Source organism: Cervus elaphus, chromosome 12 (genome assembly GCF_910594005.1).
Source record: "Cervus elaphus chromosome 12, mCerEla1.1, whole genome shotgun sequence".
NCBI lineage: Eukaryota > Metazoa > Chordata > Mammalia > Artiodactyla > Cervidae > Cervus > Cervus elaphus.
In genome coordinates, this window is record NC_057826.1 from 92,223,745 (window position 1) to 92,245,922 (window position 22,178).

At 42.5% G+C, this 22,178-nt stretch overlaps 1 protein-coding gene across 1 annotated transcript in view; it reads right to left on the reverse strand.

Annotated features, from left to right (window-relative positions):
- The window catches only part of SV2C (synaptic vesicle glycoprotein 2C), a 209,659-nt gene that overhangs the window by 23,447 nt on the left and 164,034 nt on the right, over positions 1–22,178 (reverse strand). Inside the window, exons 5-9 of the mRNA XM_043920549.1 lie at positions 13,501–13,634; positions 12,963–13,052; positions 8,404–8,514; positions 7,865–7,953; positions 2,438–2,596 (exon numbers count right to left, since the gene is read on the reverse strand). Coding sequence (XP_043776484.1) covers positions 2,438–2,596; positions 7,865–7,953; positions 8,404–8,514; positions 12,963–13,052; positions 13,501–13,634 — 583 coding nt within the window. The remainder of the gene's footprint in view (positions 1–2,437; positions 2,597–7,864; positions 7,954–8,403; positions 8,515–12,962; positions 13,053–13,500; positions 13,635–22,178) is intronic.

Sequence of the window (22,178 nt, forward strand, 5' to 3'; positions counted from 1 at the left end):
TCCTATCCTCTCTCTTGCTCCTTCACATAGGCCTTTATTTGAAACTTCTCTACTTGGGGTTATAGCTCTAACTTGAGCATGCGCTCCCATGCTTCCTTTTAATGAATGTCTATTTCCCAAGCTGATAACCCAAAGGTTCTTTATTCTAGTGTAGGGACTTCCAGTTATCTTGAAGAGAGGATGGGAGAATCACTTATGTGAGGAATGATTATCTCAGGAGTCAAGAAACTCAGAGCTCACAGTCGTTTCCAAGAATATTTTTCTTCTCGGCGCCAAGAGGTATTCCTCAAACCAAGCTGAATGACCATAGCTCAGCCTACTTTTGGAAATGGTAGAATGATGAAACTTGCCCCAATTCATTTTTGGGTGATGCAAGAGGGAAGGTAGAGATGATAATAGGCATAATCATTCTGACATCTTAGAAGAGTTTATGGTTTGGATATTGTTGATAAAGACCCTTGGGAGACATGTATACATATCCATCAATGTGTCTTGGTAATTTATTAAGAGACTGTGAATGTATCCTTCACCAGTTATTGAGAAGAGATGCTTGCTCAACTGGGGAAGAAGTTAATACACCAACTACCAGTGTTATGAGAGCAGAAAGGGACCAATCCTCCTAGGCAAGGAAGATGACTTAAAAGTAATTCACCAGTGAGATTTTAAAAATCATCCTCGCTCTAATGCCAGACTGCATTTGTCAGCTCAGAAGGCACTAAGTGTCTATGAGACCAACCTCCTTAAAAAATTAACTCCCTACTCTAGGAGTTCAGAGTAAAATCACCTAAGCCATAAATCTATCTACAGAAGGAGGATAAATCACGGCACATTTTAAGACGATCACTAATTTTCTGAAATGAAACTGCATTTGGAAAGGGGAAACAACTATTATTATTTTTTTCCAGTGGATGCTATCTGCATAGAATACACATGGAGAACAATTCAGAATATTCAAAAAGGAAAAGACAAGTCTCTTCCCTCCCATCCTCAAGCTATCCAGTTCTTTTCCCAGAGAGGACCGCGGTTGTCATTTTCTTGTATGCTCCTCGGGGAGCACTCTGCGTACAGGGTGCTAGCAAAGAAGACACTGTTCCACACCTTGCTTTGTTCTGAGTCTACTTCAGAGGTCACTCCTCATCAGCATATAAAGAATTGCCAGTTTAGAATGCTGAATAGGAAAACTATTTTTAAAAAATGAGTGAGTTAGTGGTATTTCAAATTTCCATGAAAGACAAAAACAATTTTTTTCTATCACCTTCACAAATAAACTTATAGGCTTTACAAGGATTTTAATATTATTAAAATTATTAATCATTATATTGCCAAAGTAAAAAATTTCTCCATGATTGGCCAGCTTAGAACCTTTTTTAAAAAATATGACATACTAGAAATTTCTAATGAGATTACAATAATTTTTAAATAATGAGGTCAATTTTCAACCTAGAATTATAGAGCACTTGACTCCAAGATTTCTGTGGAAAAACAAGTACAGATTCAAGTCAGTATGTTATGAGGGAGAGTAAAGGTGATCCTCTGTGGATCAGGCCTCCCAGTGAATCGCCAATCCATACAGTTACCTCCCAGTGGTAACTCTCCTTTTCATTACACAAACCATAAGCATCCCAGAGAATTATTTTTCATCTTTCCGAACTGGTTTTTGCCCAGAGAAACTTTTGTCAATTATGTTAGATTTTTACTTTGATCTCTTTTTAAATTGGGAGAATTTCCTAAAAATGATGTAAACCAATAGAAACTTATACCAGCAACCATTTGCTTACATAACAAATAATGGGTAGAAACGAGGGCCTTGTCTGCCCCTTTCCATCTCCGAAAAGATAAACCATGACCATTTCTTGAATCAGTTCTCCCGCATCACGAGGAGTTCCACACTCCATACTCAAAAAAGTCCTTTGCTAACTTATCTCCTATTGTCAAAGCCTTTAACTTTGGAAAATCATTCCCATTCTTTAACTGAAACTTTCTCTGATACAACTTAACCCCAATTCTTGAGCCAGCATAGTGCAGAAGGAAAGTATTCTGAAGAATAGCCCCCTTTTCCAGAGACAGAAAACAGGCATAAGATTACATGTCAGATTTCCTCTTTGAATTAAATAATGCTATAACCTATTTTCTCATAATCCTCACTCTTCCCTTCCATAACTTATTTTGCTCGCTTCCCAAGACCTCTCTGAATTTTCTTGTCACACCAGTCAATTCCACTTCTTTACAAACAGGAAGTAGCTCAGTTTAAGAAGTAATTTAAGTGAATTAACTGATATATGTGTATCTTTTCTTTAAAGGCCATTTGGAAGCATTTGAATTCAGTCTGAAAATGACCACATGTACAAACTGAACACATATTTAGTGTCATGAAGGCAAATAAGAAATACATTTTTAAGATGAGGTAGGAAATTAAATGATTTAAAAGTTTCTGGACCTGCCATTGTCGCATTCCATTCCGGTAATAATCTGATTTGCCATTGTAAAGTTAATAGTTGCATCTGAAAATTTCACTTTTGGTTCATCTATGTTTTTCAACACATTCGATTGCAGATGTTTAATGACATCGGGGAACCAAACAGATAATCCGTAGTACCTGCAAAGACAAAGAAATGTGGGTTTGTAAAGGTGTTTGCTTTCAACGTTTTTGATCATCTTTACTATCATTATTCTGAATTCTTTTTCAGGTAGTTTGTCTATTTCCTCTTCATTTTTTTGGACTTCTGTGTTTCTATTTTGTTCCTTCATCTGTGTAGTATTTCTCTGCCTTTTCATTATTATTATTTTTTTAACTTAATGTGTTTGAGGTCTCCTTTTCCCAGCCTTCAAGGTTGAATTCTTTTTGGTTTCTGTTCTCCTAAGGTTGGTCCAGTGGTTTGTGTAAGCTTCGTATAGGGTGAGATTTGTGCTGGGTTTTTTCATTTATTTGTTTTTCCTCTGATGGGCGAGGCTGAGTGAGGTGGTACTCCTGTCCGCTGATGACTGGGTTTGTATTTTTATTTTGTTTGTTGTTTAGATAAGGCATCCTGCCTCTGGTGGTTGGGTGATGCCCGGTCTTGTATCTAAGTGGTATCCTTTGTGTGAGTTCTCACTATTTTGATACTCCCTAGGGTTAGTTCTCTGGTAGTCTAGAGTCTTGGAGTCAGTACTCCCACTCCAAAGGCTCAGAGCTTGATCCTTTTTTAAGAATGGTTACATTTCAGGATTCCATATCACAGAGAAACCATCTTTCCCGTCACTTCGCCTGGGGCTGCTGCCGGAGCTGTGGCCACGGCCGCCACCTGGAGACCCAGCGGGTGCACGCTCTAAAGGTGTCTCTAAAGGCGCTGGCACTCTCGTGGCCATGACCATCTCCCTGCTATTTTCAGAGAGGTAGCGGTTCCCGGAGAAGCACGGTTAATTAGGACTGTGCCCCACTCCCCCCACTCCCACCCCCGTCCCTGAGCATTATGGGTCATCAAACAGGAATCTCATTGGCCCCTCCTCATCACAGGTCTGCAGGAATCAAGCTAGAGGGATGGCCTGGGTTTCCTTGGAGAATCCCAGGTCCGGAGTCCTTCCTTGGGGAAGAGACATGTGTAAGACTTCCATCCTACACAGGCATACCCTGGCCCGGAGGTTTCTCCTCATCCCCTTAGGCTGCACTGAAAAGCCCCATCTCCTAGTCTCGAGCTACAAACTCCTGGCATCCCCAAACTGTGAGGGCCCTTAGAGAATGACCTCTTTATTAATGAATGATTTTTCTTGGTTCTTTCACTACTGTGGTCCTGTTAGCCTGGGGGCATAGCCCATGCCCCTGAGGTTCAGGGTTGGGGAAAAGGCAATTTAAGTATTTATTGGAAAAGCCAGGTTATTGCCCACTTTCTACCTCTCACCTCTAGTATGTTATTCTAACAGGTTACAACTCAGCCACGCTGCCATGATCTTCAGAGCAGTAGCCACTAACCACAGGTATGAGCAGTTAAATGTGGCCAGTCCAAATGAGACATATGTATGGGGAAAATGTAAAATTAAGTCATTAATCATATTGACTAAATGTCAAGAAATGATAATATTTTGGACAAAATTAGTGAAATAAGATATATTATTAAAGTTTGTTTTACCGGTTTCCTTTTCCTTTCTTTCACCCCTTTTTAAATGTGACCGCAAGGACATTTAAAATGAAGCATATGGCTGATGTTATATCTTCACTGGACAACGTGGCTCTAAACTGGTGCTTCCCACCCAAAGCAGGGTCCCTGGACCAGCAACGTCAGCATCACCTGGAAACTTGTTAGAAATGCAGCCTCTCGGGCCTCATCCAGACCTGCTGAATCAGAAACTGTGGGCTGGAGTCCTCAAAGGAACTCTTCTGATACTCAAGTTCAAGAACCACTGCTCTGATTTATCCCGTTACACTGAGCTACACAGGGGAAGATGTGGTTATGAGAATCACTTGTGCAGATAGACAAGCTAGGTTTAAAATCCTGGCCTTGCCACTTACCAGCCACGTGATCTTGGGCAAGTTATCAAAGCATCGTTACCTGCCATCTCTAATGCCAGAATGATGAGAGTAACCACCTCTCTGGGTAACTGCTTGGATTAAATGGAATGCAAAATACCCAGCACATAGCGAGTGCTCAAAAGACCAAATTGTTTTTATCATCAGCATAGTCATCAGGATTCCTGAAACATCTCTGCCTAGGATTCCATAGATCATGAAATAATTACTGCAAGGGGTGTGAGTGGTGGCCACTGAATATGAAATGATTCTGGAGGCAGCAACTCTGCAGGGCTCTCTATTCATATCCGAGGACACAAATCTTCAAAAATGGCAACGATGAGGGAAGCATGACACCCTGGAACATTCATCATCAATAACATGGAGGAGTTTCTGCTAGTTTTCATTTATTCAGCCAGTGTTTACTGAATAGCCACTGAATGCTACACATTGCTTGAAGTTTCATGGACTTTATAAGGAAATCATAAAGCTTAAAATGTGGTCAGTAACAGGTAAGTAAACAAAATAAACCACAGCTACTATCCTATAACTGCTCACATTTCAAGAGCAAGACGTTTGTTTTGCTTTTGCTTTGGAGCTAGCCAGTGTTTAGCACATAGTAGGCACTTGCACGTGTCCATGCTAAGTCACTTCAGCTGTCTCCACTCTGTGTGACCCTATGGAGTGTAGCCTGCCAGGCTCCTCTGTCCATGTGATTCTCTAGACAAGAATACTGCAGTGGGTTGCCATTTCCCCTCCAGGGGATCTTCCTGACCCAGTGACTGAACTTGCATCTCCTTGTCTCCAGCATTCAGTTCCGTTCAGTTGCTCAGTCAAGTCCGACTCTTTGCCACCCCATGGACTGCAGCACGCCAGGCCTCCCCGTCCATCACCAACTCCCAGAGCTACTCAAACTCACGTCCATTGAGTTGGTGATGCCATCCAACCATCTCATCCTCTGTCATCCCCTTCTGCTCCTGCCTTCAATCTTTCCCAGCATCAGGGTCTTTTCCAGTGAGTCAGTTCTTCACATCAGGTGGCCAAAGTATTGGAGTTTCAGCTTCAACATCAGTCCTTCCAGTGAATATTCAGGACTGATTTCCTTTAGGATTGACTGGTTTGATTTTCTTACAGTCCAAGGGACTCTCAAGAGTCTTCTCCAACACCACAGTTCAAAAGCATCAATTCTTCGGCACTCAGCTTTCTTTATAGTCCAACTCTCACATCCATACACGACTACTGGAAAAACCATAGCCTTGACTAGACAGACCTTTGCTGGCAAAGTAATGTCTCTGCTTTTTAATATGCTGTCTAGGTTGGTCATAGCTTTTCTTCCAAGGAGCAAGTGTCTTTTAATTTCATGGCTGCAGTTACCATCTGCAGTGATTTTGGAGCCAAAGAAAATAAAGTCTTTCACTGTTTGCATTGTTTCCCCATCTATTTGCCATGAAGTGGTAGGACCAGATGCCATGATCTTAAGTTTTCTGAATGTTGAGTTTTAAGTCAACTTATTCACGCTCCTCTTTCACTTTCATCAAGAGGCTCTTTAGTTCTACGCTTTCTGCCATAAGGGTAGTGCCATCTGCATATCTGAGGTTATTGATACTGTTCCCAGCAATCTTGATTCCAGCTTGTGCTTCATTCAGCCTGGCATTTCACATGATGTACTCTGCATATAAGTTAAATAAGTAGGGTAACAATATACAGCCTTGATGTACTCCTTTTCCCATTTGGAACCAGTCTACTGTTTCATGTCCAGTTCTAACTGTTGCTTCTTGACCTGCATACAGGTTTCTCAGGAGGCAGGCAAAGTGGTCTGGCATTCTCATCTCTTTCAGAATTTTCCACAGTTTTTTGTGATCCACACAGTCAAAGGCTTTGGCATAGTCAATAAAGCAGAAGTAGATGTTTTTCTAGAACTCTCCTGCTTTTTCGACGATCCAGCAGATGTTGGCAATTTGATCTCTGGTTCCTCTGCCTTTTCTAAAACCAGCTGGAACATCTGGAAGTTCACAGTTCACATACTGTTGGAGCTTGGCTTGGAGAATTTTGAGCATTACTTTGCTAGCATGTAAGATAAGTACAATTGTGTGGTAGTTTGAACATTCTTTGGCATTGCCTTTCTTTGGGATTGGAATGAAAACTGATCTTTTCCAGTCCTGTGGTCACTGCTGAATTTTCCAGATTTTCTGGCATATTGAGTGTAGCACTTTCACAGCATCATCTTTTAGGATTTGAAATAGCTCAACTGGAATTCCATCACCTCCACTAGCTTTGTTCATAGTGATGCTTCCTAAGGCCCACTTGACTTTGCATTCCAGGATGTCTGGCTCTAGATGAGTGATCACACCATCGTGGTTATCCGGGTCATGAGGATCTTTTTTGTATAGTTCTTCTATGTATTCTTGCCCCCTCTTCTTAATATTTTCTGCTTCTCTTAAGTCCATATAATTTCTGTCCTTTATTGTGCCCATCTTTGCATGAAATATTCTCTTGGTATATCTAGTTTTCTTGAAGAGATCTCTAGTCTTTTCCATTCTATTGTTCTCCTCTATTTCTTTGCACTGATCACTGAGGAAGTCTTTTCTTATCTCTCCTTGCTATTCTTTGGAATTCTGCATTCAGATTTGTCTGCCACATTGGCAGGAGGATTCTTTACCACTGAGCCCCCTGGGAAGCTATGACAACTATTTATTGAGCACTTATTTTGTGCCAGGGCCATATATCAGTGAGAAAAACAGTTTAAAATCCCTGTTCCCACAGAGCTTCCAGAGGAGGAAGACAGAGCTTTCTTTATTCCTACAGAATGAAAAAGCTTTTTGTCTATTAGAAGATGACAGAAGGTACAATGGGGAATAATAAAGCTGAGAAGGGAACAGGGAATCTGAAGGGGACTGAGATTTAAATAGGTTTAAATAGGCTGCAGTTTTAAATAGGTACTTGGGGGGGGGTATCACTGAGAAGGCGGCATAGGAGGAAAGCCTCAAAGGAGGAGAGAAATGAGCTGGTCCCCGTCTGGGGGCAGGGCACAGACCCGAGATGGGACATGTTCAAGAAAGTTCTGGCACATTGGAGGAAGAACAAAGAGGCCAGCGGGGATGGGCTCCGCCAATGAGGAGAGAGTGGAGAAATCATGGGAGCAAATCGTCCTTGGTCTCATAGAACTTTCCAAACACTGTTGGTTTTGCCACCCCAGCTTTATGACAACATAAATAAAATGATTGCTTGATAAAAACTGTAACTGTTAGCAAATCTAAAATGAAAAAAAAAAAAAACCCTAGAGTTAACAGCATCACACAGTATAAGAGAAGAAAGCAGCGAGGTTGGGAGTTACAATATGGAAATTTAAAGATTTCATTCACCAAAAATGTAAGGATCACTTACCCAAAGGACAGCGTGAACCACACAATCGTGAGTTTTATGGTATTTTCCCTGACTGGGTAGGTGAAACATCTCATAAAAGTCAACCAAATCTGTGAAATATCAGAGAGTTAGTTTTCTTATGCCAATCCCTAGGCAACTCTACTTCCCAAACAACCCCCTCTGACAAATTATAAAAAAATGTTGCATTTTCTTTGGGCTGGATTCACTTGCACTTAAAATGTAAAAGCTAAAGGCTACAGGAAACGAAATGCTGGGATTTGTATTTATCAGCTTCCAACAGACAAAGTGACTCGAGATGTTGGTGTACCCCGTCACTGGTAGGGACTCCTTGTTTCACACCATCCCTCCCCCCAAAAAGCAACGTCTTGGCTACCCCACTGATCGCAAGGGGATCCCATTACCTGGTCCCACACCAGGAGTCAGGTGCCCTGGGCAGGAGGGGGAGGAACCCCACTCACGGGGCGGATTCTGTCAACCCTGTTTCTAAGTAACCCCAAGAGACAAGCTGGGCCACGAGTCAGGGCGGGCTCAGTACTTACTCCCTGCAGTTCCGTGCGGACGCGAACAAAGCACCTCCGGTACCACGTTCCCGTGTCGCTCTCAATTTCAATCAGTTCATCTATCTGTCTGGGGGTTTTGATTCTGTTTACCTGTAAGGCGCAACAGAGGGCAAAGTGCTGAGTTCTCATCTCTGAGGTTGTAGAGTTTAGGCTTACAATTTGTTTTTAAAGGAGTGAAAGCTGACTCCAACAAAAAGGAAGCAGGTGTTTGATACATAAGCAGGTATCCATAAATATGAGACCAGTGGTGTCAGTGTGCAGACTCAAAGGCACCTAAAAGAACTGAAAAAAGAATGAATGAGAGGATGAATACCATAAAGAAGAGAGGGAAGAGCACGTAGTAATGGAATTAAATGAAACAAAATGCCCTTCTCTGAATCACGACTACAAAGGCACACACTGGGAGGTGGGGACGGAAGGATTGGGAGTTTGGGATTAGCAAAGTATGACAAAGAGAATGGATAAACAACAAAGTCCGACTGCGCAGCACAGGGGACTGTATCTTGTGAAAAGCCGTAATGGAAAAGGATGTGATAAAGAAGGCATGTGCATGTATAACTGAACCCCTCTGCTGTAGAGCAGAAATGAACACAGCACTGGCAACCAACTCCATCTCAATAAAATCAACTTAAAGGCACACACTAGCAGATAAAACTCCAGATAGAGTCACTTGTGGATTAAGAATTACTTTGCCTAGACAAAAGTGACTCAACACACCTTTTTTAGGAACCTACTTACTTGATGAATTTGACCCCTAAACAGAGTTCTTAGAGCTTTCCCATGTCACTTCCATTCCTGACTCTCTCTTCCTTCTCTCACAGCCAAATAGTGTGTGTTCAGTCATGTCTGACTCTTTGCAACCCCATGAACTGTAGCCTGTCAGGCTCCTCTGTCCATAGGATTTCCCAGGCAAGAATACTGAAGTGGGCTGCCATTTCCTCCTCCAGGAAATCTTCCTGGCCCAGGGATCAAACCCATGTCTCCTGCATTAGCAGGCAGATTCTTTATCCCTCACATCACCTGGGAAGCCCAAACCCACAGTGACTAGTCAGCAAACACCCACAGGTGACCTTAAGGTGAGGTCCAATGAATGAGTTTAAATTGCAAGCATCAACACTGACTCTTCAGTGACAGAAAGGGAACAAATGATGGACGTACAGCCTGTATCCATGACTTAAGCTAGCCTCCTTTTCCTAAGGAAAAAAGCCAAGGGTCAGGAGAAGCAATACTTTCAGCACGGAGAATGAAGCCTGAAAAGAGGGGGGAAAAATGGGAAGCATTTTTCCTTTATGGACCTATCCCATCTTACCTTGTTAGTCAAAATCTACCTGCTTTTGACGAACCTGAGAGAGGACACAGAGTCGTGCACACATGCTATCACTCCCAGGGATAATATCTGAATAGATCTTTCTGGAGAGACTACCAACAACTGAAGCAGTACTTCCACTGCACAAATCCAGGTACCAAGACTGGCTTTTGACAGAGGTTTGAGGACCCTTGGGATCTTTCAAATTATACCAGATGGGCAGTAGCCTCTCCCTGGTTATGTAAACAAAGATGTCTGTATTTAGTGACGATGATGTCTGAGTTAAAAGCAGGATTCCAAATAGGGTCAGCTACAAATCATTCATTATTTTGAGGCACTCTAGAGTTTTGTTTTCTTTTTAAATCACAGGGGTATTCCCTTTTTTTTTTTTTTTTAAGATAGCATCACTGACTCAATGGACATGAACTTGAGCAGGCTCCAGGAGATAGCAGAGGACATGGAAGCCTGGCATGAGGCAGTCCATGGGGTTGCAAAGAGTCAGACATGACTTAGCGAATGAACAACAAATTCTTGGACATGACTTAGCGACTGAACGACAAATTCTTTTTTGTACTGAATAAAAGATTCATTGAATTCTATAGTGTTTTACAATTTTCAAAAGTTTCACGAAGATGATTTCATATAATCCCATAATAGGAATTCCTTTTTCTCCTCCTACCCCTTTCCTGTTCCTCTCCTCTCCTCCCCCTTCTCCCCACTGGCAACCACTAGTTTGTTCTCTATGTCTGTGAGCCCATTTCTGTTTTGTTATATTCCCTAGGTTGCTGTTTTTTTTTAGATTCCACATAAAAGTGGTACACAGTGTTTGTCTTTCTCTGTCTGAATTATTTCATTCAGCACAATGCCCTCCAAGTTCATCCATATTGCTGTAAATGGCAAAATTTTATTATTTTTTATGGCTGAGTAATATTCTACTGTTTATAATATCATCTTCTTTATCCATTCGTCTGCTAATGAACACTTAGACCACTTCTATATCTCGGCTATTATAAATAATGCTGTGAACAATGGGTTGCATGGGTTCATGTATCTTTTCAAATTAATGTTTTTGAGTTTTTTTGGATGTATACCCAGGAGTGGGATTGTTAGGTCATATGGTAGTTCTATTTTCAGTTTTTTGAGGAATCTCCCTACTGTTTTCCACAGTGTTTTCACCAATTTACATTTCTCACCAACAATGTACAAAGGGTCCCTTTTCTCCACATTCTCACCAACATTTGTTATTTGTGTTTTTTTGATGAAGGCCATTTTGACTCAATATATTACTTTTGAGAGCCTTCTTCTCCACTCATTAATGTTTGTTTGCTTGTACATTCTTTCATTGGCACCCATGGGAGCCAGGACTGGTACTGGACCCAGGAGATGCAATCCTAAAGCATCGTGCTCTCTAAGCATTTACCATATAAATTAGAAAGTATCCCAGTGGAAATCTACATCAGATGGGAGAGACATACTGTACAGAACACCCGAGCTGACCTGGGAGCGACAGAGAAGACTTGATGGGCTGTGGAACTTGAGCTAGAGATTACGGAGAAGCATGTCATTTGCCATGTGTATCAGCTATTTGCAGGGCATTCCAAGGGGGAGGAATATGACACGCAAACACCCACAGGTGTAAGAGAAAAGACTGTGTTGGAAACTGCAATGACTCTGTGATTCCTGAAGCATGGTGCAAGGGCAGAGAGTAGGGAGGGCTGAACCAAATCAGTGGCAATAAGGGTAGAAAGTAAGAGACAATGATGAGAGATATTTAGGATGGAGAATAATAAGATAGACTGGATTTTTTGGACATAAGAGAGATAAAGGAAAGAAAGAAATAGGATAGTTTTCAGGGGTCTAGTTTTGGTGGTGCTGGTGGCACTTGCTGATAAGTCTTCGGACAAAGAAGAGATTTGGAGACTCTTCAGGTGAGAAGTTTAGATTTAGAAATTCAGAATTTGAAGGGCCTCTAGTACACAGGAGTATGGCCACAAAGCCCTTCAACATGTATGTCTGGAGCTCAGATTGTCCATTTGGAGAAAAAGATCTGGGAAGTAGCTGAGATCAGCTAAGGAGAATGTGAATGACTTAAAAGAGAAGTTTGCTGCAAACAACGTCCTGAAAAAACAGCATTCAAATTAGGTACACAGGAAGACGACCTTTGAGGAAGGCATGTGGATTCACCGTGTTGTAGATATAATAAGAAAAAAATCAAATGTGTCATGGTGGAATCCTGTAATGACTTTGGAAGTCACCCATAAATGATTGAGATGACCCATTCTTTTAGAGTGGTCCCATCTTATTCCCACCTAATCTTTATACAGTCAGATTAACGTGGATGGTCATGAATGAACTTGGTAACTCAGACCTTCTGGAAGAATAAGCAGGTTAGCAGGGCGATGAGGTTCTACAGAGGCATCTTCTCAGAAATCTTGGGTAGAGGGTTTATTCTCAACCGGCTGAGACGAGTTAGGTGACATTGACCATCTACATGACACCTCAAGATTCCTTTTGCCTTATGATCCTTTAGTTTAAATACACTCTTCCTCTCTAGTGCTTCTACTCAAAAGAAGGGTCCACTTAAAGGATTCCAGGTCCTCAATGGTGGACATCCATTATTGATCTTTGTTCCTCCAGTACACTGCAGAAAACATTTTTATTAATTAAGAATCTGTGATCATTTGGTGAGAGGCCAGACTGAATTATACCTTCATATTACAAAAAATCCATTTCATATTAAAAATGTAATGAGTCAATAAGTGTCAGGGGATTGTCTAATCAGGAACTATTTCACTTATTTTAAGAACTATAACTGATACTGTTGATAAGACCATTGAATATTTTGCTTATATCACCTTTAAACCTAACTTAGACAAGACATTTTTGGTCTAACTATATGTTGCCTACATCAATGGATTTAAAAACCACTTTTTTTTATTTTGGTGGAGGTTCTGGGGAAAAAAAAATACTGTCCTTTCCAAAAAATACCATGCATTCAATTTTTTATTAATTTAGATGAGTTTTCCTGTTGAGAATACATTTTGTAACTGGAGGATGGAAGACCATTCCACGCAGAAGAAAAACACATACAACAGCAGTGCAGCAGGTAAAACGGTATGAGATATCGAGAAACGAGTGGCTGGTGCAGTGAGAGAAGAATTTACGACCAGGTCTTTTCAGAAAAGGTTTCTCGCCCTTTGGCGTAGAGGACTCTCTGAGCAGCAGTACTCACCGTGAAGACCTTCTCAGGCTGACCCCGTGCTCTCATGTTGGTGTCGTGAATTAACTTCAGAATCATCCAGGCTTCATCATGTTTTCCAACCTAAGAAATATGAGTAGACAGTGAATGGCCAGGCGGTGAAACACACATGCTCCCCAATTTTCCAATAACCATGTGGTATTGTCAGACCCCACTGGGTGCAACAGGGCAAATGGTTTAGGTTCATCCCACTGGAAACGCAGACTACCTGGATACCCTGAGTGTAGCAGCAGCTCAAGGAAAAGTGTGACATTTATAAAACAATAAGGTGCGTTTCTTCACTGAGGGAAACCACTTGCTTGAGGAGGGACATTAGCGCTTTCAGGCCACGAGGCAGCCTTTTCACATGCTGGTTGTTGAAAGCATGTCTCCATGAAAGCAAACCCTCCATCGATCTGTAGTAGGAAGGAAAAATGTACCTCCTGAAGAGGCAAACATACTCCCCTTGGATTAAAAGGACCTTGTTTCACTGTCTATGGCTTCCTTGAGTATTTGTGATGATGAATGTTACCTCCAGCAGGAACCGTGGGCTTTCAGGCATGAACGTGAGGGCCACCACCGAGGAGACACAGGGGAGCGCGCAGACAATGACGAACACTCTCCAGCTGTGGAACTGGTAGGCTGAGCCCATGCTGAAGCTCCATCCTGGGAGAGGGAGACGGAGGGGTGAGGCAGGGCGAGGACCCCAGTCACGGCGAGCGTCCTCACCTGGACTGACGACTGGTCAACCCCAGTCACGGCGAGCGTCCTCACCTGGACTGACGACTGGTCAACCCCAGTCACGGCGAGCGTCCTCACCTGGAACTCATGACTGGTCAACCCCAGTCACGGCGAGCGTCCTCACCTGGACTGACGACTGGTCAACCCCAGTCACGGCGAGCGTCCTCACCTGGAACTCATGACTGGTCAACCCCAGTCATGGCGAGCGTCCTCACCTGGACTGATGACTGGTCAACCCCAGTCACGGCGAGCGTCCTCACCTGGAACTCATGACTGGTCAACCCCAGTCACGGCGAGGGTCCTCACCTGGACTGATGACTGGTCAACCCCAGTCACGGCGAGTGTCCTCACCTGGACTGATGACTGGTCAAATCTTACCACCCCCAGGAGAACGAGCTGATCTGGGCATTAGCCACAGTGACCAGCTCAGCTTGAGGATGGCCAATAACAGTGCTCAGAAGAAAGGTGCTTGCAGTCAAAGTGGGCTGGGGCTGGGGATGGAGGTGCATGTATATATTTCTGGACAAGCAAGCTGCAAAGACCAAGGTAAATGAATTTGGGAGTGTCTTTTCCAGCAGACTCCTGGGCTGGGTATCCCCTGTCTGCTCCTTCAGATTACTCTGGACCCTTATCTCTGCTGTGAGCCAGGAAATGGCCCTCCGTGGACCACACCAACTGGATGCCTTGTCCATCAGCTTCCGGTTGGGTTTGAATAATGGAAGCACTGGGAGGAGAACAGAGGGCAGGATTAGGGCTCAGGATGTTTGTTCCCCTTACTCCCTTCTCCCCTCCCCCGGCTGCACGGAGGTCTGACAGTGTGTGCGCTGGTCCCTGGGAACCTTCTCGTGAAACCACGTCTGTTGTCAGGTTCTGGCAGCCCCACTCTCCTCCTGACCTCTGAGGCACAAGTGAGTACAGGAGGCCTTTCTGCTACTGGCTCCAAGGTGCTTTATTATTCTGTGTGGGTTTCTCTTAACCGTTCCCACACAGCTCTTTTCGGTGACTCCTGCTGAGCGACAGTGCTTTCCTGCCCGCACGCTGGGCGTTTGCCAGTGCTTCCACACACACATGCCGTACACTAGATCAAGAGAATTTTAAATTACTAGCTTTTTATTATAATATATGGAAAACAAGCAAATGGGATACCAACAGAAATCTCTTCAAGAGCTCAAAGAAAACCAATACTTGAATGAATATAAAATGGTTGAAAGCAACATTCCAACCATGATTCTAAAGGAGAAATAATGAAGCATATCAAATCTAATTGAAAACAGAGAAGAGATTTATGGAGGCAGAGATGAATTATGGTGAGGCAAAATTCTAATTTTTGCAATGCCTGGTATTTGGAAGGCTGCTGTGAGCAAAAGTCAGATAGTCTACATTCCATCCCCAGGAGAGCAGTGTAATTATTCACTGTTTGCCTGGGGGCCAAGAGAGATTCTGAAGGTGACATGAGTTCCTCAAGGCCCGGCAGCAGAAGCTATATGCCAGAACCTTCTCCACCGGGGTCTGAGGTGGAATCTTATACCCCCCCGTCCTCATGTCTGTGCTCACTCCTAAACACGGAATCTGTTTATAAATGATGTAAACACCAATGACATGTGACATCAGCCTTAGATTCATGAGCATTTTCCGGGAATTTAATACATGAGGACTCTGTGGACTGCTAAATTAACTACATCGTAAACTGTGGGAGGGGATGTCTACTCTCAATGTTTTCTGTAGCAGAAGTTCAAGCGTCTCAAATATCCAAAATACAGAGGAAATTCTATAATGGAACTAAGAAAACATACCATGTTCACTTCACATTGGATCTGAGAGCTTCACAGAAAGGAATTCTATTTCAGAAGTGCTGGAGCCAACAGAAACGTGTCTCCCCGTGTGTCTGAGCTCACCTGCTGCTGTCTCCCTCACCCCCTCGGTCCACCTCACCAACATGCTGCCAGCTCTTTGAATGCACAAAGCTTAGTTCCATTCTAAGGGCCTTGCCTTATTTCCTAGGAAACCCAGCCTTGCATTGAAAGGATGGTGGCTGTAGGTCAGCCAGCCTTTCTAAGAGTGTTGAAGTGAGAGACTGTTCAGTATTTCTTGTCCTCAGTGAAGTCCCTTCAGGGTCTTTTCATTTGACATTTTCTGCGCCTGAACTGCTCTGAGCAGGCACACGTGGATGCCTCCTTTGTACTTTCCAGGTCTCAGTTGAAGGTCATTTCTTCAGAGAGGCCCCAACACTCAATTCCACTTTTACCCTCAAGGCCGGTCTTATTGTCTCTACAGCACTTACCATTATGTAAAGCTGTGTATTCACTGATTTGTTTATTTGTTTACCGTCTATCCCTTTCCACACCATGAAAGCAGAAATTCTGCTTTTGTTGTTCATCAATATCTCTTCAGTGCTTTTAGCAAGTCCTGGTCCATAGGAAGTATCCTTTAAATATTTGTTAAGCAAATGCACACACACACACACACGCACATGCATACCCTTTTGTGTGTCTGCATGTATACATGAACATATACAGGATCACTGCAGGCTACTAAGACATTAGTTACTCAGGTTTTCTTTTGAACATTTTTTTCTGAATCTGCACTGAACAACAAAACAACCCTGATTTACTTTTTCAGTTAAATTTGCAGTTTGTATCCAGTAGAATTCATTCATACTTTTTAAACTGCATTATTCTGTGAGTATGATAAATGTCAGCGTCGTGTACTCATCATCATAACCAGGATACAAACTGTTCCATCACCCTGAAACATTCCTTCCTGCTGCCCCTGTGGAGTCAACCCCTCCTCAAAGCCTAACCCCTGGCAATTATTGGTCTGTCCTCCATCCCTATAATTTTGCACAATGTCATATAAATGGATTTATATTATATGCATCTTTTAAAATCTGGCTTCTCACACTTAGCATAAGGCATCTGTGCAGATTGTTGCTCATATTAATAGCTTGCTCCTTTTCATTGCACAGTAACATTTCATTTGTATGAATATTTCATATGGTTGCCCACTCACCAGCTGAAGGACAGTTGGAATTTCTCCATTTTTAGGGGATTATAAATAAAGCTGTTATAAATATTTCAGACAGGTTTTTGTGTGTCCCAAAGTTTTCCCTTTCTCTTGGATAAATATCTAAAAGCAGGCAAATTAAGTCATTTAATTAGCTTAGCTTTATAAGAAATTGTCAAACTATTTTCCACAGTGGCTGTACCATTTTACCCTCCTAACACTAGTGTTGATGCTTTTGAACTGTGGTGTTGGAGAAGACTCTTGAGAGTCCCTTGGACTGCAAGGAGATCCAACCAGTCCATCCTAAAGGAGATCAGTCCTGGGTGTTCAATGGAAGGACTGATGTTGAAACTGAAACTACAATACTTTGGCCACCTGATGAAAGAACTGACTCATTTGAAAAGACCCTGATACTGGGAAAGATTGAAGGCGAGAGGAGAAGGGGACGACAGAGGATAAGATGGTTGGATGGCATCGCTGACTCAATGGATATGAGTTTGAGTAAACTCCAGGGGTTGGTGATGGGCAGGGAGGCCTGGTGTGCGGTAGTCCATGGGGTCACAAAGAGTCGGACACGACTGAGCAACTGAAATGAACCGAACCACTAGCGTATGAGAGTTCCAGCTGCTCCACACACTTTCTACCACTTCTTTGTTAGTTTTTTTTTTTTTTTGGGGGGGGGGTAAGTTCGAGCCATTCTATATGTGAGAAGTGGTATCTCATCATGGTTTTAATTTGCACTCCCCTGATGTCTAGTGATACCTTAATTTACTCTCTGTTCATTCATTCATACTTTTATTGAGTGCCTCTATGTGCCAGTCACAGTGCTGAGATGTGGAGGCTAACACTTATTCCCTGCCCTCAATGAGTCAGAGTCCAAAAGAGGAGGCGGATGTGTTAACAGACATGATAAATAGTATGATTCATGCTAGAACAGGCTCTGAAAAGGGTAGAGGGCATACAGAAGGGACAGAGGTATCAATCCCAAGGAGTCTTCTCTTAAGAGCCAAATTTCTTGTCTGATTCAGGTTTGTGAACACAGAGAGCAAATTCTTAAACTTCTAACATTCAAGTGAGAGATACAGTTCAAATCAGTACCAAAGAAGTAGGTGAGACTGGCCAAGACTAACTGTGCCATGCCCGACCCCCAACTCTCTTCTACTACATGCCAGTCCTCTGACTTGGAGAGAGGAGGAGAGCCCTTGACCCGAGTGTGAGTCTCAGAAGAGGAACTCACCCCTCCTTGCCCTTCTGGATCTGCCCTGGACTGGGGGAGTGGGAGACTGACGGGTGACCTTCTGGGGCCTAAGTGAGAGGCCGACAGAGTGAGGCTTTTGAGAAATGACCCTGCAGCTGCTTTGTAAAACTAAAATACCACTATCAAGATTAAACGTGAATGAAAGAATAATGGAGTGAGACCCTGGCTGCCGTAACTCCTCAGCCATGAATTCTCAGGACCCCTCCTCTCCAGCTCCATTTCAAGATGAGTCACACTTGCATTTGCGAGGGACGCAAAGCCCAAACCACAGACATCAGGAAGTGGGGAGCCATCAGCGTGGAGTGAAGGAACAGACCGTGATATGAACCACATGCAACTGGGAAAGTGGTTGTTGCTTTAGGATATTCAGCCACACTTAGTAAAACGGATCCTTTTCTTCATGTTGGCACTATGCCTTTTTTGTCTTACCCCCCCCAAAAAAAAAAAAAAATTCTTGCAGAGACGGTGGTTCTAATTGTCCTCTGGACTTTGTTTAAAAATACCTATTAAAATGTCATACTGAGGGATTTCTTTATACATAATGTAAATTGCATGCAAGGAAGGACCTCAATTAGGGTATTACAGAAAGCAGTGACTGCACCGCGCTAGTCAATGCAGCACTAATGAGTGTTCTGTGTCTTGCATGATAATCAAGGCCATTTACCATGCTCAAGCTGATGCGCTCTGGGACTGCAGAAACCAGCTGCCTTCCCAGCTGCCTGACCGTCTGAAATCTTTCAAGATGCCAAGACAGAAGTGTGGGGCGCGTAGAGAAGAACGCTGGCTTTCATGTTCTTTTCTGGGTTCTCTCCCTGAGCGTGGGTGAGTTAGCACCCACTCTGTTGACTCACATTTGGTTGCTAGTTATCTGATATGATCAATGATCCAGTGTTTGGTAACAAGGTAGACTTTAGGGATAAAACACAGATCCAATGTTCTTAAAACATTATTATTAATATTATTAAAAATAAATATTATAGGTCAGATCACTTTTCAACAGCTAAGAATAAAATCACTTATATTCATGTGTCAGTGGTGTTAACTCACAAGGCACATTGCCAACTAAAGTTCTCTTTGGAAAAGTGGCTCCCAAATCCATTTTTCTCAAGTGGTCAATAAGCGCAGGAAGCGAACAAGGATCAGATGAGTTTCTGCTTTTATCATTATAGAAATAAAATGTTATCCCCTTAACCTGTCAGTGGTTTAAAGTATAAACACTATCTAATCAGCATGAAACATTAGTCCTCAGCTTGAAACTTAGACTGTCATGCATCTAGCATCATCTGTGACATCGTAAGATTTAACCAGGTGCAGCTGGACAGTTCTTGTGGCCAATATCAGCAAAGATTTTTCTCATTCGTTAAAAAAAAGTGGGTGGAGGCAGGAAAATGTGAGGATGAGCGAAATAGTTAAATAAACTATGGTACAACCATGCTATGGAAGAGCATATAACTACTGGCAAAGAATGGGGCAGATTTGTCTGAACTGATTTTGGAACTGTCCAAGTTACATTGCTCAGTGAGTTCTTTTCAAAACTGTGTCAATAGTAGTGGTTTCACTTTTATATACACATAAACTGTATCATTATATCTAGAATACAAGTGGGAGGAAAAGACACCCAACCACTTTACATGGCTATTCAAGATAGGGAGTGGGAGCTCTTAGGGGCCTTTTGCTTTGGCATTATTTAATTTTTGAGTTTTGTATCACCTTGTACTACTTTTAACCCAAAGGGGGTAAAAAACTTTTCAAAGAGTTGCAAACTTTTGGTTTTTCTGAAATGTAAGGTCCTGTGGGAGAAGAGAGAAGACAAGGAAACTAGAATGACTGTCATGACACTATTCAGCATTCACACCATTTTCAGAACTAAACTAACGTTAATTGTGATTGTGATGCATCCAACTGGCACCACAGGGCTCATTTACGGGGAGCAGTGAGGAAGTGCCCCAGTGTCTCTGAGTAGGAAAGGAAATGATACTTACAGACTTTTCATCTTTAGAACTGTAACCACTTGTAGGTTGACTTTGAATTCTCAGGCCAAGGCCAGTTACGTGTCAAGCAGTAATAGCATGAGCACCATTGCCGACAGGGATGCATACAACAGTCTTACACACTCACACACACACACATACACACGCACACAGACCTGGCTAGGGTCTGCCTGCAGTATATAATCATGCCTTTAAGAAGAGAGAGTCAGTTCAACTGGATTTCCACATTTGAGGGGGATGGCCCAAGGGGATCCATCTGTAAGAGCTGGCCCACGCAACAAGCTGACCTTTCCTACTAGTTTTCTCTATTTCCAAGCTCTGGTCCTACCATTTAGAATGTACAGAGCCAGTGGTAAACAGCAGGAGGAAGTTAGATCATGGCCCTGGTTCCTGAGTCTGGCTTGTGATCCTAAGCGCACTTTTGAAGAAGTCAGCTTCCTGATGGCTTTTGCAACACAGACATCCATGGGCTTATTTTTCAGGGTGTATCTGCTGTGAGTGTGCCAAAGATGAAAAGAAAGAATGAGAGGACCTTTCCAGAAAGAGTTCCTGGTAAAAGCATGTAAGACTCATTCAAGCGTGATGCTTCCCAAGCTTCACTGACTGAAATAAGTCCGAAGGCTTAAAAAAACCTGACAGCATTGTGTGTGTGTGTGTGTGTGTGTGTGTGTGTGTGTGTGTGAGAGAGAGAGAGAGAGATGTGAGTATGTGTCTGTTTCAAACAAAGGTCCTTTGGAATCTCCTTTTGTAGACAGACAATAATATAGTACTAGTATAATGATAATGTAGGTCAATTAAAATTTTATCAAAGATTTTCATAAAAATATACACCACAATAGCCTATAGGATAGTCAAATCTTGACCATATACAAATGAAGCTTATATCATAAATGCATATAAAGGCAGCTCATTACTCTGTAAATACACATTGAATATATTTCATATTTATTACCTTATAGCACATATAGGCACACATTAACTTTCCTTCTCTATTTTACTTACATAAATATTTATTTAAAAGGAACTGTATATGTTTAGAGACATATTAATACATAAACTTTTACCTAAGCTGATGTTCATGGACAAATAATAAATCAACTATATTCCTTTTGTGAACAGACATTGTCTTAGGAAACCAAAAGGTGAACAAAAATAAATATTGGGAATTACGTTGGTCGGAAAATTAGACTAACAGAGTCTAAAGCCCACGAGGGGGCTAAGGTTATAAGATCTGGTGCCTGTACCAGATGAAGTCACAGGAAAACCTCTCCTGAGTATAGATCCATGGTAAGAAATGGAGCACTTTCTAAACTGAACATAACAAAACAAACTTGTAAACCACAGTTTGTACTGATACATGTGCCCAAAGCTTGGTAGAAAACTCATAGCAAAGTGACACCTACTCCCTATATTAGCAAATCAATCTGCTTTCAAATTAGTTGTCCTTGTAATACTATTTTTTTCCTAAAAAAATTAGAAAAACATACATACAACTTCATGGCCCCTGTTCTATTTCAGATGGAAATTTCCTTTTGTTCTTTGCACATGGTGTCAGCAAAATTTTGCTCATGATCAGCAAAAGCTCTCTCTTCCTTCCCAGCAGATTTTTAATGACAGAGCACAGAAATGCTCAAGGAACCCATTCTTAGAAGACAGTTTTTCTCCCCTGGTTGGGGATGAGGAAGGGGTTGTAATATTTCCCGTGTTATGACAACAGAGGTCAGCCCGAGTGTTCTCTGTTGCTGGTGCCAAAGGTCACCCTCATACATCTCCAGCAACTGCTGGCCTCTCTACCTGCTCCTGTTTTTCTAGCCCTGTTTCTTGCCTTATAGCCTCTCATCCAGAACAAATCATTTAACACTCGACAAGCGAAACAGCTGCTTAGCTCACGATTCAGGCCCCAATTGGCCCTTAGAGTTTTGTCATTAATGTTGAAAAAATTCCCTTTGCATTGGCTAGGAAACACATGTGATCACAGTGACCGGGGACCTCAGAAAGAGGACATCACACCATGCTCCCAGGCACACTGGATGGAAGCATGACTTGGGAGAGTCCACCCCATGAGCCCCACAGCCGGACACTGCTCGCTTGCATCCAGCTCAATCCCGCCCCGAGAAGAGCCTACTGATCATCTCAAGTTCCTGATGTTCATGGGCATCAGATGTTTAAGAAAGATCCCAGCCCGAGAAGAGACACTCAACCTTCCTTCCTCACAGC